Below are 15,956 nucleotides of genomic sequence, written 5' to 3'. Positions count from 1 at the left end.
GTTTGTGTGTATTGTGTTTGTTTCCCGGGGAAAACCCTCACGAGAAACACCGGCTGTTGTTATGCCTGCTGTGGCGTTAAGTTATTCCGTTCTCCGCTTGTAATTATGCCGTTACAAGCTTCAAAGTTGTATTTATCATCTGAATTTGCCGAAACAAGTTTAATATTCTGAAAGCCAAGAGTTTGTTTTAATTGAAATCAGATGAAAACAAACTGTAACGGACCCTGCCGTGTTATTTATGATTACTCTACGCCTTACATTCATGTCAGCCGGAGGGAGGGGGGGCGACGCTGCGGAAGAGCAGAGTGGCGAGCTGTCATCTTCCCTTTACAAGCTTCAAACATGTATTTATCGTGTAATTATGGAAATAAAAGCTTCATATACTGAAAGCCAAGACTTTGTTTATTTCTAATCAAACAAAAACACACAACACAAATACATGTTTATTTTTAAATGAGCCGTTGCGACTTCCGACTGATTTCGATAGAGCGGGTCATATATTTGTTGTACTCAAAAATATTTAATTAGAAACAGTTTTATAACCTTAATTATTCCATAAAAAGGCTCGTTATTCAGCGGAACAGTCATTTATGCAACACATTTGCGTAGAAAAGAAGAAAGACAGCCAAGGGTTTTCCAGGGAATTAAATTATTTTATTAGAATGAGAACAATCTTCTAATGACAGGAACTGATAAAACCAGATGGTGTTTCTACAGAGGATTGTGTCCGTCCGACTCACGGTAAGTCAGAAGCAACAGTTCCATCTTCTCCTTGTTGATTTCTGTTTTTAAATATACATTATTAGCAGCCCTGTGCAGAGCAGCAGGCGGGAAACATAAATATAGAAAACTGCTGAGTGCACTGTGGAAGTTGGGCGGCGGGGGGGGTTTAGATGTGTCACCTGCGGCTCAGTGGCGGAATAAAGTGAGGGGGTTACTCTGTGAGGCCGAGCTTCTTCTTCAGAGACTCTGGCATCTCGGGGGGGGCGGGGCGGGGCAGGCGGAAGTAGACCTTGACGGAGTCGTAGATGAACCACTGCAGGGCGGTCAGAGTACCGATCATGATGATACGGGCAACCAGACCCTTCCACACACCTGGAGACACACAATACCAGATTGATGAATCCATACATCATGCTGTATGAGACCAGTATCTAAACACTGATATACAGAATACTCTATAATATACCAATCTACTAAACAAGTGTACTTTATACAAACATTTTATTTTAAACAAAGCATATCATTCATCTAGTTTAAGATGAGCAGAGTGTCCGTCCACCAGGCTAGCGTCACTGGGGGCTCCCTGTCTGTAGAGGACAGGGCTGCCAGTGCTGCAGTTGGGCTGGGGGACAGGTAGACTGTTCTCACACGCCAATGACTCAAGCACCTCCAACTGTACAGCCAGAAAGCTGCCGAGGGGCTCCGTTCAGAGCCCCTCCAGAGGTGGATCTAAGGAGCGTGTTGACAAAAGCCTCATGTAACACTAAGCTAGTTCTGATACATGTGTGACGGCGATACATACCTTTGGGTCCCAGCTTCTTGAGGACCTGGGTAGCGGTGCTGCCTGACTCCTTGTTCAGTACAGACACCACAGAGTCAGCAGGGTGGGACACGATGGCACAGAACACACCAGCTGCACAGAGCAAAAAGAAACACATCAGAGAACAGTCTGTAGATCAGCTGCAGTATCAATGTACTAGAATTATACAAGACTGATATCAATGTAAATACCTAGCAATTCAAGTCAAAATATTCTTATATACCCGAAAATTGTTTGAAATAACTTATTTGTTACCGTTTCATTAACTAGACAGACATTGGTTTTTCTAGCTTACAAAGCATTATGATGGGTTTGTGATGCGTTACTCACCAATATAACCGGCAATGAAGGTGACCACCAGCTGTTCAGATTTGGTGCACTCGCTACGGGGCTTGGGGACAGCGTGCTTGTAGAGCAACTCCACGGTGCGCTCGAAGCAGGAGAACTTCATCATGGTGTAGGGGATCTGCCTCATCCAGAGGGGAACCACACCCTTATAGAAACTATAGGAAGTGGGAGATGTGTGACAAACTGTGTTAACATGTGATCGGTGGATTCTCCTTGCGGTTCAAACCCATACGTGTTGAGTTTGTCTGGTTTAGCAGAAAGGAAAACAAAGACTGATATTCGAGAACATTCACCAGTACACTGCAGTGATTGGCTGGTTCACTATTACTCATTTTCTTTAGCTGGCAGGATGACACATGATTAAGTCGCAAAGTCTCATCTGAGGACATTTTTAATTACTTGAATTACTTTAGTACATGGCTCAGCTATGAGAAACTACGGCGTCATGCTCCCCGAATCGGTGCTTTTTCAATTACTAGCTTTAAGGTTTTTATTTTATTCTACACATGTTGGACCTGTGTCGCCAGCACAGAATTGTGTCTTAATCACAAATACTCGTGAAGAGTATTATACCTTCAGTTTGTTCAAAAAATTAAAAAACTGTTTATTTGGCAAGTGAATGTTTATAAATCTGGAAACAGTTTTTAAGTGCAAATCTTTCAGATTTGTTCACTTTTTACTGACCTCTTTTACGCAGAGACAAACTGAACAGTTTACATTTCACAGTTTTTCAGTCAGGCTCCCTAACCCTGATTCACATGTTGATATTCAAAATAACCACACACACATGAATGCTTTCTAGTTTTGTGCAGTAACAATAAAGTGTGTCCGTCCACCAGGCTAGCATCACTGGGGGCTCCCTGTCTGTAGAGGACAGGGCTGCCAGTGCTGCAGTTGGGCTGGGGGACAGGTAGACTGTTCTCACACGCCAATGACTCAAGCACCTCCAACTGTACAGCCAGAAAGCTGCCGAGGGGCTCCGTTCAGAGCCCCTCCAGAGGTGGATCTAAGGAGCGTGTTGTCAATAATTAAAGCCCTAATAAAACACCCTATATTGGAATAACTTGGCAGCCATTCAACCTCACTGACAGTGACTGATAAAAAAATGGATTACGGAGAAAAAGTTGGTGCACTTACGCCCAGACGCCCTCCTCTGCGTACATCTTGGGGACACACTCTCTGAGGGTGTTGGCGTAGCCTGGCTTAGTTTGAATGCGAACTTTAACAGCCTCCATGGGAGCCAGAGCAATGTCTGCAAAGAACTCTGCGCTGGCTGAGGCCGCCAGGTACAGCGATGTCCTCCACAGGTAGGTGTTCTCCTGTTTGGTGTGAACACAAAAATAATGGTCAGCCAGATCAGAACACAGACACCCTGCAAAATTCCCATCCTTCACTCAAGCGCAGAAAAAAAGAAGATTGCCACAAAAAGTAAATACTCTCATTTTTTGGGTGAAACGTCCTTATAGCAGCTAAATACACTAACTACCTGCTACCTTGGAAGTTACTCCATTTAACAGTTTTTTTCTCATGCTGTACAGAGAGGGGTATCAAACACTAGTATACAGAACACTCTTTAATATACCAATCTACTAAACAAGTGTATTTTATACATACATTTTATTCAAACAACTAAAGCATTTCATTCATCTAGTTTAAGATGAGCAGAGTGTCCGTCCACCAGGCAAGCATCACTGGGGGCTCCCTGTCTGTAGAGGACAGGGCTGCCAGTGCTGCAGTTGGGCTGGGGGACAGGTAGACTGTTCTCACACGCCAATGACTCAAGCACCTCCAACTGTACAGCCAGAAAGCTGCCGAGGGGCTCCGTTCAGAGCCCCTCCAGAGGTGGATCTAAGGAGCGTGTTGACCAAAGCCTCATGTTACACTAAGCTAGTTCAGGTACATGTGTGACCAGGTTACAGACCTTTGGGTCCCAGCAGAACATTCAAATACATGTACGTGGTGCTAAACAGCCGTAAGCGTATTTAAAGAATATAGGAAGCATACTTTTGCATGTGCAAGTAGCAAATATCAACGTACATGTTTGCACTTTTTATATGAAACATACATTTGGTGATAAACTATACAATGCCATGGTTTGTTACAATAGGTCCTTTGAATCACAAATACAAACAAAGTAGAATCTGTTTCTTCTTTGACAGAGTGGAGGTGTGTGTTGTTGAAAGCTGTATCTGGACTCACCTCTCCCAACAAGTCACTGTAGAAGACCTTAAACACTTCATAGAAGCCAAACTTGCAGAGTCCCTGCATGGAGTAGCCGATGAAGGTGGGGGCCCAGCCCTTTGCCAGTCCCCTCACACCATCTTCCCTCACTGTCAATCTGAAGCCGTTACCGATGCTCTTGAACTTTTCTGGGTCCACCTGAGAAGGAGAATCCAAAGTGATGAAGCATGTCATCATGGTGGGCAATTCTTGGGTCTGGAGTTTGACGCTGTTTAAGATTATAAGATAGGAAGTAATTGGTATGGACCCAAACACAAGTTACAAATAACAGTTTTACTTGTATGTTTCAAGTGCTTGGACCCTTGAATCTATAATAGCAAAAAATATATATCATGGTTTGGAAATCCATCATTAGGACCTATGCATTAAGCAATGTCAACAAAAGTATGGGATAAGTGAATGTATACCGTTTAACAATGTTGTGCACAACTAGTGCTTTACTGAAATACATGAAGCCAAGGGGCTGAGGGGGGGGGAGCTGCTGCTACGTGTTGTTTCTGTACAAACCTGCAGGCGACACTTGACAAGGTCGAGGGGCACCATTGCTGTGTGTGTGAGGCCGCAGCTCAGGATACCCCCAAAACCACACAGGGCATAGTACTTTGAGGAGCCAAACACGACGTCTGTGGAAGGGAGGGGGGACACATGCATGCAACATGCAGCACATGATCAAGATCAACACCAAACCAGAGCCACAAAATGGAAGAGTTTTCAATGTAAAATAAGAATTAAGTGACAGGACTCTTCCATTGTGTGATGCTCTGCCACTAACATGCCACCATGTATTAAAATCACTCACCAAAGTTGATTAAAATCATTGAAAACAAGTGATTGCAGTTTGAACTTTCATGGACCACAGTAGTGTTTTGTTTATTTACTACAACTGAATGCTTACCTTTTCTAAAGCAAACGAAAGGTTTCTAGATTTGTTGCAGCCACTGATTTCACTTAGTTTATAAAAAAAATAATTAGGCTATATAGTATCATATCACCAGTATGGTCCTATAAATCTATAAATATGGAAAATAACAAATTACACAGGCATCCTAATCATCATAATGCCTGTCTGATCAAATGTCCTTTTGACTGTCATCATTTCCCCCAAAGAACAAGTTAATCAGTCACTGTCTTAAACTGTGACGGGCAATATCTGCATTCAGATTCTCTGAATTTCTCTTTGCATTCAGACCACCAGGTTAAAGAGTACAGTCTGCACACACAATGACATTTTCTCCTTCAGGTCTGGCACTCCTGACCTTCACAACTCCTCTACTGTTGACTCAGTGGGGGCTGCTCGGGTACAACACCGTGACAAAATCATGCAATCATGTTAAGATCACTCCAACACATTAGGATCATGGGAATCAATGCACGATGATAAAAAAAAAGCTTCACCACATTTGGGCCGACGGCATTTCTTCCATGCAGATTGGTGCATTTTCAAAAAGACAAACAGCCATGGGGGGGATGACGCGTGACGTTAAAAAAACAGGGCACCGAGTCACAAGGACAGACCTGCAATCTGCATTTGATCAGATCGAGTGGAACGACAGCTGTGTGCGTGGTGCCACAGCTCAGAATCCCACCAAAGCCGCACAGGAGGAAATACTTCTGAGAGCCGAACGCAACCTCTTCTCCCTCTGAAGAAACACAGGTTTAACTTTAATAACAGAACACCTCAGGGTTTGGAAAGGATGGTATTGTCTTTGAGCGTAGAACTGACATTAGAGATAACTGGTTTAAGAGTTATGTTATATGCCTTCAATAAAGCTGGATGTCAAACAAGCTAAAAGCTGTATTAGGAAGACATTTTTTGGCCAGTCTCGCCCTTCTGCAACAGGTTTAGACTTGACTACCAATTATTTAGTCCGTACACAAAGCACATAACAAAAACTATTTAAATGAATCACTGTTATAAACCAGTAATTGCTATTAGGATAAAAGTCAAGCGTATTAATACAATGGACAAATAAAGAAATAAAGAGCATATGTACATGGACATCAATCTTCAAGCTGTTGCTTTTAAACAATAAATGTTTGATATATGCACCTTTAGAGCCCAACTTCAAAAGCATCCTTTAACAATGGTTGGCCATTGACTGCCTAAACAAGTGAAGGTGAATTAGCCCCAATACTTGTTGCTGAAGCCCGTTGGGGATTTGGAAACGTGTTAGCAGAAACCTTGTGGACCTAAAAGGGCAGAGTTGATTTTATGAAGTTATGTTTGGTATGGTTTTAACAACCAGTCATAAATATATCAAGCTAGGACAATTTGTTCTTGTCAACCGCTATGTAGCTCAGGGGTCACACGTATTTCTCGAATACTTTACAATTTAAATCACCGATGCGCCCCTGAAAAAGTGCATGCACTATCTGCACGATACGTGAAATACACTTTGCTTCAATCCAAAAGCAAGATCCCACTTTGTCCTTCCTTGTCCTCCACACGCAGCAAAGGCCTAGGAGCTAACTGCCTCAACACATCCTTCAACATTAACAACAATACAAGAGTTGCAACAATAACCTGCAACATGCACAGAGGCAATAATGCTATATAAAAGTTGCTACTCTGAATCACGCAAAGAAGTAGGCCGCATCGGGGCTAATCTGGTCGGCTAAGCTATCGCAGCTAACGCGGATTCTGCAGCGGGGTTTACCTTCAGAGGTGGCTGCTGCTGCCAGTGTGCGGGTCCTCTGTCCATGGAGGCTCTGTTTGGGTTCTTCCACTTTCTGGATGTTGAACAGGGGTGAGCTGAAAGGGTTGCCCCGGGCCAGCTGCGTCAGTGCGGTGGGGTACATGGTGGTGTCCTGCCTGCTGGCGGAGCTGCAATGAGCTACAAGTTAGCTGTGCTTCCTAAAGCTAATGGTAGATGAAACTGGAAACATATCGACACCTGAACCGAGGGATATCACGTGCTGGTTAGCTTAGCGGACAGGAAATGCTTAATTTAGCTCATTGAATTAACAGAGGGAATACTACAGGTACATAAAGGTTAACATCAATACACGCTTCTGTAACGCGCATGTAAAAATCTCACGGCTGTCTTAAAAGTCAAGTAATTTAGCATGGCTCTCTTCCCTTTCTAGCATAGCTGATGCTAAAACGCATGCTAAGCTAACTTGACCGCTCCAAGGTTGAAGCTCTCTAAGCAGAAAAAAGTGACAGTCGCATAAACAAAACAACGCTAAAATAAGTGACGGTTTCGTTAAATGCATACTCCATAAATAAGTTGAAATGTAATATGTCATATGCACTTATTTTAGATGAATAATTGCACTCACTCTTTCAGTATCTTAAGATGGCGACTCCTCTTAGTTGCAACCGGCGACTCCGAGAGAACGAGTGACCTCGTTTTAAACCGATTTTTCCTTTCGTGACGTCAACTTCAACCTTGGGCGGGTTCGTCCGCTACTCTGTCCAATAAGGAAAGGCTATAGAGCTGCCAATCAAGATCTCTTGTCCAATCATAACGTTGGTCTCTGATAAATGAAGGCGGTGCTTGTAGTAACTATAGGGAATTATTTTAGCCATTCTAGGGTTCCATCTCCGTATGTGTGTGTGTGTGTGTGACAGAGATGACTTACTCCCACTACTTCTATTATATATTTTATTTACTTGCACTATTTTATCGGTTTTATTGTGTTCCTTACTCCCACTACTTCTATTATATATTTTATTTACTTGCACTACTTTATCGGTTTTATTGTGTTGCACTGTTGGAGCCTGGGACCTAAGATTTTCATCGACATAACTACACTGTAGCTATACTAATGACATTAAGAGCCTTGAATCTTAATGACAAACCGTGAGAAGAACACAAGTGGATTACCTGTTGGCAGTTGTTTCTATTCTTGTCGTCAGTAATGCGGCTGAGTGAAGACCCCTCTTGAGATGGTAACTTAGTGATGTCACCACAAACGTAGATCTACCTGAGTTCGGTGTGGTTGTTACTAGAGGATGGGTGCACATCATTTTCCATGTGTGAGTACACTGGCACTTCTTCAATTGTTATTTGATGGCTGGTTAGAAGAGATAAACCCACTGCATGCCTTTCGAACATGGAAGTCTTTAAATAGACGTGTGTGAATCGGGGATGAAAGCCTTGAACAACTAATAACAGAAGACATATGCAGACCATGTACCACCTATGTGCCAATGCCCCCCATTTATCCCAAAATACCTGGTAAAATCGGACCTCATCAGCTGTGGCCCTCCATATTGGCAGCACATCTGTGATTGCTTGGGAGTCTAAAAGGTGACCAACCGTATGACTCTTTACTTGTGCTACTGTCACACCATTTTTTTTGTAGCATTTACCATTATCCCATTAATGTCAAACAATGGGTTTTCTTTTATTATCACAAATGTAATATTTTGGCGGGACTCCAATTTATCCTGGGACACCTGGTGGGGTCCCAAACCCTGTGTTAGCAACCACTACTGGACTAATGACAAAATAAATATTCCTATAATTATTTTTCTTTATTAAAACCAAAAAAATTAAAGATGTGACATAGTGAAACTAGTAGATAGCCTGGGAGTAGAAATTCAGTTAAATTGGGAAAATATGTGAACGTTGTGTTGCCTTTAAATAGTTTTTTTCTGTGTTTTAACAGTACACGTATATGGGATCTTCATAAAATCAAAGCTGTTACAGGCATAGTAAAGTCATAATAGTTTATTGAGTGGATTGATATTTAATATTTTTGACAGTGAACACATAATTAATTAGAATACAATAGTTCACTCAATTTATAAGAGTTGAGCATTAAGAAAATATCTGTGTAGGGTTTAATAAGATTGAAAAGGAATTTGGTGTATAATAACAAGTCTCTCTGTCTCAATAAGATGTAAAAAAAAAAAAAAGACATGTTCAAACTCCATCTTCACGGCTGTTAATGACACACACACACACACACACACACACACACACACACACACACACACACACACACACACACACACACACACACACACACACACACACACACACACACACACACATAAAAAGAGTCAGCAAAGGAGTTACTCTGTGTCAATGCAACTGCTACATTGCTTCTCTTAAGGGATTCACTGAATATTGATAAAGAAATAAAAAAGGAAAAAAACTTGACGAAATAAGGGCAAAGATGTTAGGTAATTTCACAGCGCCCATCAATAAAATGGCTACAATGCAGATTCACACTATTTTCACATCTGTGCTTTCTACGCTGTGCCGCTACTGGCCACTTCGGTTCCTGAGGTATCAAAAGGGTTGATGATGTTGGTCTCCATGGCTTGGTAAACCAAGAACAGGAAACCAGCCAGAACGGCCAGCAAGAACAGCTTCTTCCACAGGGCCATGCTGCGGGGGGCTGCTTTGGTATAGCCTGCAGGGGGAGCTGCAGAAAGAAGCCTGGAGGAGGAGGAGGAGGAGAAAGAGGAGGTGGAGGTGGTGGAAATAGGCAAGCTGGTGACTCTGCTGTCAGTGCAGCTCTGTGTGTAAGATGAGAAGGAGCTGGTTGTCTTGGTGGTCTTTGGCGAGAAGATGCTGTTTTCATCACCATTCCACAGGTCACTGGGCTTCAATGGGCGGTGGGCTGCGCCTCTGATGGGTCGTCGGCAGGTGGCACTGCCGAAGAAAAGGAATTCAGTCTTTGTTTTTGAGTGTGAGATTAATCTGAATACTTTATCTCGGGGGGGAACTGGGTTTTGTGACAGTTGCTCCATTTTAGAATGAAATAAATACAAAATTAGAATAAAATAAAACGGCTGGTTAAAGCTTTGGTTTTGTCCTATAAAGTGTTGCAGGAATGAGTCCTAAAACCCAGCAATGAGCCTTTTAGCACTTCCGGTTTCGTCATCACAAAGTCCATGGGTTTTTTGAATGTTTTTTTTTTTTCAATTACCTTGCTAACAAGTGGCTAGTTAGTGATGCTAACCTCCGGGTCAGACTACAAAGATGATGGAAAATGATTCCCTCCAAAACAGGATTACTAAATGACTGACATAACCGTTTGACAACCTTTTTTTTTTTTTTAAACAATAATGATTGACTCACAGCAAAAGAATATCATGAGTTACTTACGTGATTCCTGTTGGACTGTTGACGTCATTGGGGAACAGCTCCTTCAGAACCTCAGTCTCCACTACTTTCTGTGGTTGGTCGCCTGCTGCAATCTTCTCCACCTAAAGAGACAAACAACCATGGAGAGCATGACTTCTAGAGCAGATGCAAATGATACATTCCCTCCATTCCCTGTAGGGGAATGTTTGGACCTGCAGAGGGCACCCTACTGGATATTAGACACCTCTCACCATGTGACCTATTCAAACAAAAGGCTGGGTACCACCATGTTGACGATTGAACCACCCTGTGAATGTCCCCTGCCTCCCTTCTACTAAATTCCATTTGCTGAGGCCGATATTACCCTCAAAGCTTAGGCAACAATCTTAGCGGATCATTAAACAATGCTGTTTGAAGCTGGTACGGCATCCTCCATGCAACACTTGCTGAATACTTATATCAACAACTAAACAGAGAGGATGCTATTGATGGTAGCTTGGGTTTGGGCAGGATACCCACGAGGTGCTACCAAAGAAAATAACAGGTACTGTCCACAACAGTTTCTTCTTGAAAACAAATGAAAGGGTTCCTAGCAAGTTGAGTTGAGCCTTGCAGTACCATGCAGTGGAAACAGTCTACCTTTTTCACTAACACATCGTTGGACAGTATGGATGTGCTGTTGAGCGTCTTCATGGGGCTGTACTTGGACATGAAGCTGGTGATTTTCTGCTGCCTCCTTCCATGCAGCAGGACATCTGGAGATGCGCACTCGTCCTGCTCACAAACAATGTGTGTGTGAATGTGTGTTGAGATTGTTTAACAAGCCAACGGCTCAGCTGTCACACAAGTGTCTCTGCAGAGAGCTTCACACACAGCGGAGCAGTTGACTTGGAGCAGTAGATTGTGAACTCTTCATACTGATCCACAGAAAATGTACCACCCAGAAGTGAAGGACGGTAAAAGCAAAAAACAAGAGAATAGAATGAAATGCAGCCACCAAAGTTGTAAAAGTAAAACTGTACCCTAGCTACGGAGACACCATTGGGCTTCGATCCAGACCGGTCGGACGGAGACTCGCGGTACTCTTGTCTCTTTATGGGTGACATTTTACACATAGGGCTAAAAGTCACAGGGTCCACTTTGACGAGCTGAACCAGAGGGGAAGAAGGTCTTGATGGTCTGGCAGTCGGTCGTTGACTCTGTTTAGTACAAGTCAGAGGTCCTGCCTTAGATATAGCGTTCGGAAATGTACAAATATGACCAAAAAGAGAAAGATCTGTAATACAAATTTCATTCCACCCACCCTTACTCCTGGTTTTAAAGGTGCAATGATTGGTTCAGGTTCCTAAGACGGCAACAAAACAGGCAAAATCAAGCAAAATTGAATTCACGAGACTCATTGACCAGTCTCAGTCATGGCCAACAACCTGACAACTGGCCAGTTTCAAACAATGGCTTCATTTTGTGAAAGTAGTTTTTTGTTAAAGACAGATGGCAAACATTCAAAAGGCTCACCTCTAACCAAGCAGTGTTGAGCAGAATGACTGACTTGTGAGGTGAATCCTTGCAGGGTTTGGGAAGTAGCACAAGTTCTTTGTCTTTGAGCTAAAGGTTTCAAACAGAAGGTTCGCAAACGACATAATGAATTTCAGGATTCTTAGAATACGATTTATTCCTCAAACCACAGAACTGTTTAAACCTAGTGGCAGTACAGAACAATTATTTGGAACATCCCCAAACACCCCTAAAAGTTCCTAATGGCTGAAGAAACAAGTGACATCCTCACATTTGTGACCGTCAGCTTGGTTGATAACGCAAAAATATTTTCCACCATTGGGTGCAGTGTTAGACGGTATGAAAGGCAAATGATCATATCTTCGACAGAACAGCAGATATTGGAACCAACCGACCCGTGAGCCCATGCAGGTATGAGAGCGTGAGAAAACAGCCCAGAGCTACCTGAACTGGTCTGGATGAGATAGGGGGAGGTTCAGCCCGGACTGGACTGTCCAGTCTTTGGCTAACCCTCCTGTTAGACTTTACCTGGATCTGATCCATCGATAAAGGCCTGAGATCCTCAGGCACTGTCTGATGGGACGGGAGAAAAGAGAGCTATTGACACAGGGTATAGAAAGAACTGAGGAAAGGAGGTAATAGATAAGAGGGGCTAAGCAGGAGAAGGAATTAAAAGGATGAAGGAGTAGCTATAAGCATGATGGAGACGTCTGCTTTAATAATCAATGTATTATTTAGGTAACTTTACTGGAAAAAAAATCATGTCATCATCTCATGCTGGTTTGAGCTTCTTTGGTTTCTCCTGTTTTATAACCTAATAAACTACCAAATAATAAATAACATTTCAATAAAAAAATGTTTGGAGACATTATTTGAAAGCATCAGGGTTTATTTAACCATATATCTTCCTGCAGTGCCAGAGTCATTTAAATCGTAAGCAGTTTAGCAGATAGAAAGAATATTTGAAGATGTGGAAAAGACTGAGCTGCATGAAGCCAGGTGTGTAGGTGGAAAACTCTTCCCACAGATTGTGCACTGGTGGGTTTACTGAGTCACAGTGTTGATGTGCAGAAAAGCGGTGGGGGGGGTAGAGTATTCACCATTCTTTGGGACGACCTCCTGGATCTGCGCTTAACTTGCAGGACATTATCATCATCATCATCTTCCTCATCCATCAACTGGTCTCTCTACACACGGTATGCACATTACAGCAGACAATGAGAATAGCAGCGTTTGAAGTGCAGCTCATTCATCAGCAGCATCAACTCTTCAGACAAAAAGGTAAACCACTGCTGTTTGTAGTTTGTAAAAGTGCTTAAACTGATCATAATGAGATAAACGTTAATACACAGTGAAATGGCTATAGAATGATGGCAAAATTGGCAAGAATACTTATACACTTAATCAATTAGCGCAGATACTTCTTAGTCTGAACCATGAATGCAAACTCTTTCTTGCCTTTCACATTCTCAGTGGCAGCCCATTATGGCTACATTCCTCCCATTTACCCAAGAAAGTATACCTGAATGTACACACGTGCATGCACACACACATCAAGCTCCACCCCCTCTGCTCATATCAGTTTATTCTCAGCGGCCCACAACGATGCAAGCACCTCTTGTTCAAGACGTCATCACCTCAACAGGTGCATGTTCAGTGGGTGAACAGCAGGAGGAGCTGTTTACATTTAGAGGGGCAACACGGCTGAATAACACTTGTCACATGTGGGACATGAGTTTACAGTCTATTTTCCAAAAGAAGCTATGGACTACTGTCATTATCTACAGTACAAAATAGAAAAGATGGATGGTTTTACTCAAACTGTATAAAACCAGGGATGCCAAACGTCAGAAAGAGGAAGATAGAAGCAACGGAGGTGAGGGGAAAACATGAGGGCTGTTCCCTGAATAGAAAAGTCAGTGTGTGAAGAGGTCCAGCACGTGCATGGCAGCCGCTAATCCATATCATGTGCTTTGAATCTCACGGGCAGCGAGCAGCACTGATACACTGAACCATGAGGCTCACAGTAAGCTGGGTGTGACTGCTCCAATAATAATGGAAAACCGCTTCCTTTACCAGAGTCAGAGGAAAGGGTGTAATGAACCCCAGATGCTGGGTGTCACAACCTAGGGGGGGGGGAATGCTTGAAATGCTTAAATTAATTTGCTTTCTTTGCAAAATGTGTGGTCTTGATTGTACTTTTTAAATACAGATTGATGGTTAATGAAGTACGGTGATACAACTGATGAAGTAAGGGTCCAACTGGTTCTTTACCGCAGTGTGTCTCAAGAAACAACTGTGGTCTAATGGTATGCTAGCAACGAGAAAAAGCACTGCGCAGAAGAAAAGGCTAGCTCTCCTCTCCCTGAGGAGACCTGGAGATAATTGTAATTGATTGGGTTACCGAGCAGAGGGAGATAGTTCTAGTGTTGGTTTGTGACTTATTGACCTTCTGGTATCAACATGAAGGAACTGCGCCATTGCGACGTAGGACCAATGGAGATGGAAGAAAAAAATGACATCATCCGCTGTTTACACAGTGATGCTTATAGGGTTAGGGTTCGGGGAGATTAGCCCTCCTTTAGAGTAGGGGATCAGCTGGTCATGATACAGCAATAACAGTCAATGCTTTATTTTGTGTTTATAGCAATATTATATGTCATTTAATTATATTTATCCAATATAACATGTGGTTAGTTACTCCTTACACTGCACAGTCCAGTTTGTCTCTGAAATAAGGCTATTTTTGTGTAACAAATGTAATACTTAAAGTTATGTTACTGAAAAGAAAAAACGTTATGTTACATAGTTGGGTGAATGGTCAGGGTATATGCAGGAATCCTGAAGTCAAATTTAATACCTTTTAAGACCTTTTTTAAGACCCTTTCCATACATTTTAAGACCTCATCGCAACTTTGAGTTCTAACCGGTTACATTGGCAACACACTTTACCTCACATTTACTATATTGATTGTAAGATAGCAAAAATAAACAGAGTGCAGACAGACTACTGAAGCCTCCTTTCCACATGAACTTCAACCTCTCTGTGAAGGTCAGGTTTAATGCAGTATGCTGCTTTGTTGCTTCTGTAGACTCTGTGCTCTTTCATTCCAGTAAAACTCCTCAGAAACCATTAGAAACCAGTATTTGACCAATAAACAAAACAATTATGAAAATATGTTAAACTTTGGTGAGCTTCAGCGGGGTAATGCCATATAGGAGCTCCCTCACAAATACCCAGGGTTAAATTGGGCTGGGGCTGTCCGGGGCTAAGCCCTGGCACATAAGACGATGCTCTGACGTCATCACCCTCACACATTTGTCATATGTTTACAAAAAAGGATATATATGTTAAGACTTTTCTCGTTCTTAATATAGACTATATTTAGGGTCTATATGTGTTGACTTTACTTTAAAATAGCAGATCTCTGTGACCGGATATAGTTTGGCTTAGACCCCGGCCCCACGAGGACGCATACGGTAAAACGCATACGCAAAAAAGTCTTCCGTTCACACGCATTCGATTCATTAATGTGTCCGTTCACACTAGACCGCTGGAAATGCTGGAAACGATGTAGTACATATGTCAGGCCTGTAAGTGGCGCTGCTGCCGCCCGAAATACACCAAAAGCAGCGAAGAAGACCCCGGAGCATGGTTGCCCTTCTGTTTCCCTTCTGTTTATTCTCCGCGGTGGACGGCGTGTTCTCCTGCTGTATCTCTCAGGTAGTCCACCAGCAGATGAAAAACACCCACCTCTCCGCCTCTTCCAAGGGACGAGGGGACCGTGCGGCAGAGTTTCCGTAAAAAAAATGTTCGGCCGGTCAACATGTCCGTTAAAGTTTAAATCTTCCGTACAAAATTTGAAAAGTGCCGGTCAGAGGTCTTCTTTGTTATTTATTGAGCTTTAAAACAAATTGATAACGACTCTGTTCTCTGTATAATAATATAATAATATTTAATAAACGGTGACTGCCTCTCTTTTCCTCCCCCTCTTCTGACAGCCCAGCAGCAGCAGGAGACGTGGGGAGAGGGAGGCGGGGCTATTTCATCGTTATCAGAAAATGATCATATCGGGCACACACGGAGCCGTTGGACCCCCAGAGCGTTGCGTATGCCGGTCTACCCACCTTGGGACCCGTTACCGTAGTCGTTTAGTTCCGCCCCCCCCACACACACACAGAGCGGAGCAAGTTCCGACGAAACTCTTCTCTAGGCAACAGTCTGCCATTTTTTTTTACACGACGATTAATAAAATTCTAAG

The 15,956-nt window shown here is 42.8% G+C and overlaps 2 protein-coding genes across 5 annotated transcripts in view; both read right to left on the bottom strand.

The window, feature by feature from the left end:
• Window positions 1–632: 632 nt before the first annotated feature.
• Window positions 633–7,498, bottom strand: LOC104948557 (phosphate carrier protein, mitochondrial). 3 transcript variants are annotated; one of them, XM_010774762.1, is made up of 8 exons: window positions 7,415–7,498; window positions 6,790–6,956; window positions 5,648–5,772; window positions 4,091–4,270; window positions 3,029–3,210; window positions 1,874–2,046; window positions 1,526–1,636; window positions 633–1,095 (listed from the first exon to the last, which is right to left on the bottom strand). In XM_010774762.1, exons 2-8 carry the CDS (start codon window positions 6,929–6,931, stop codon window positions 935–937), a joined length of 1,074 nt encoding a protein of 357 aa, XP_010773064.1. In that variant the 5' UTR covers window positions 6,932–6,956; window positions 7,415–7,498; the 3' UTR covers window positions 633–934. The 3 variants fall into 3 exon arrangements, with proteins under 3 accessions (XP_010773064.1, XP_010773077.1, XP_010773070.1); XM_010774775.1 differs by lacking the exon at window positions 5,648–5,772 and adding an exon at window positions 4,640–4,755; XM_010774768.1 differs by having other exon boundaries at window positions 6,790–6,944; window positions 7,415–7,495.
• A 1,167-nt stretch (window positions 7,499–8,665) lies between these two features.
• LOC104948541 (lamina-associated polypeptide 2, isoforms beta/gamma-like) overlaps window positions 8,666–15,956 on the bottom strand; it is a 15,344-nt gene continuing 8,053 nt past the window's right edge. The window contains exons 5-12 of one of the 2 annotated variants that reach the window (XM_010774745.1): window positions 12,795–12,881; window positions 12,139–12,267; window positions 11,695–11,784; window positions 11,483–11,524; window positions 11,202–11,378; window positions 10,819–10,953; window positions 10,201–10,301; window positions 8,666–9,744 (exon numbers count right to left, since the gene is read on the bottom strand). In XM_010774745.1, coding sequence (XP_010773047.1) covers window positions 9,339–9,744; window positions 10,201–10,301; window positions 10,819–10,953; window positions 11,202–11,378; window positions 11,483–11,524; window positions 11,695–11,784; window positions 12,139–12,267; window positions 12,795–12,881 — 1,167 coding nt within the window. In that variant the 3' untranslated portion in view covers window positions 8,666–9,338. The remainder of the gene's footprint in view (window positions 9,745–10,200; window positions 10,302–10,818; window positions 10,954–11,201; window positions 11,379–11,482; window positions 11,525–11,694; window positions 11,785–12,138; window positions 12,268–12,794; window positions 12,882–15,956) is intronic. The other variant, XM_010774751.1, reaches the window with a different exon arrangement.

Source organism: Notothenia coriiceps, unplaced genomic scaffold, assembly GCF_000735185.1.
Source record: "Notothenia coriiceps isolate Sejong01 unplaced genomic scaffold, NC01 NC01_scaffold00000339, whole genome shotgun sequence".
Classification (NCBI taxonomy): Eukaryota; Metazoa; Chordata; class Actinopteri; order Perciformes; family Nototheniidae; genus Notothenia; species Notothenia coriiceps.
This window is presented reverse-complemented; position numbering and strand designations above follow the sequence as displayed.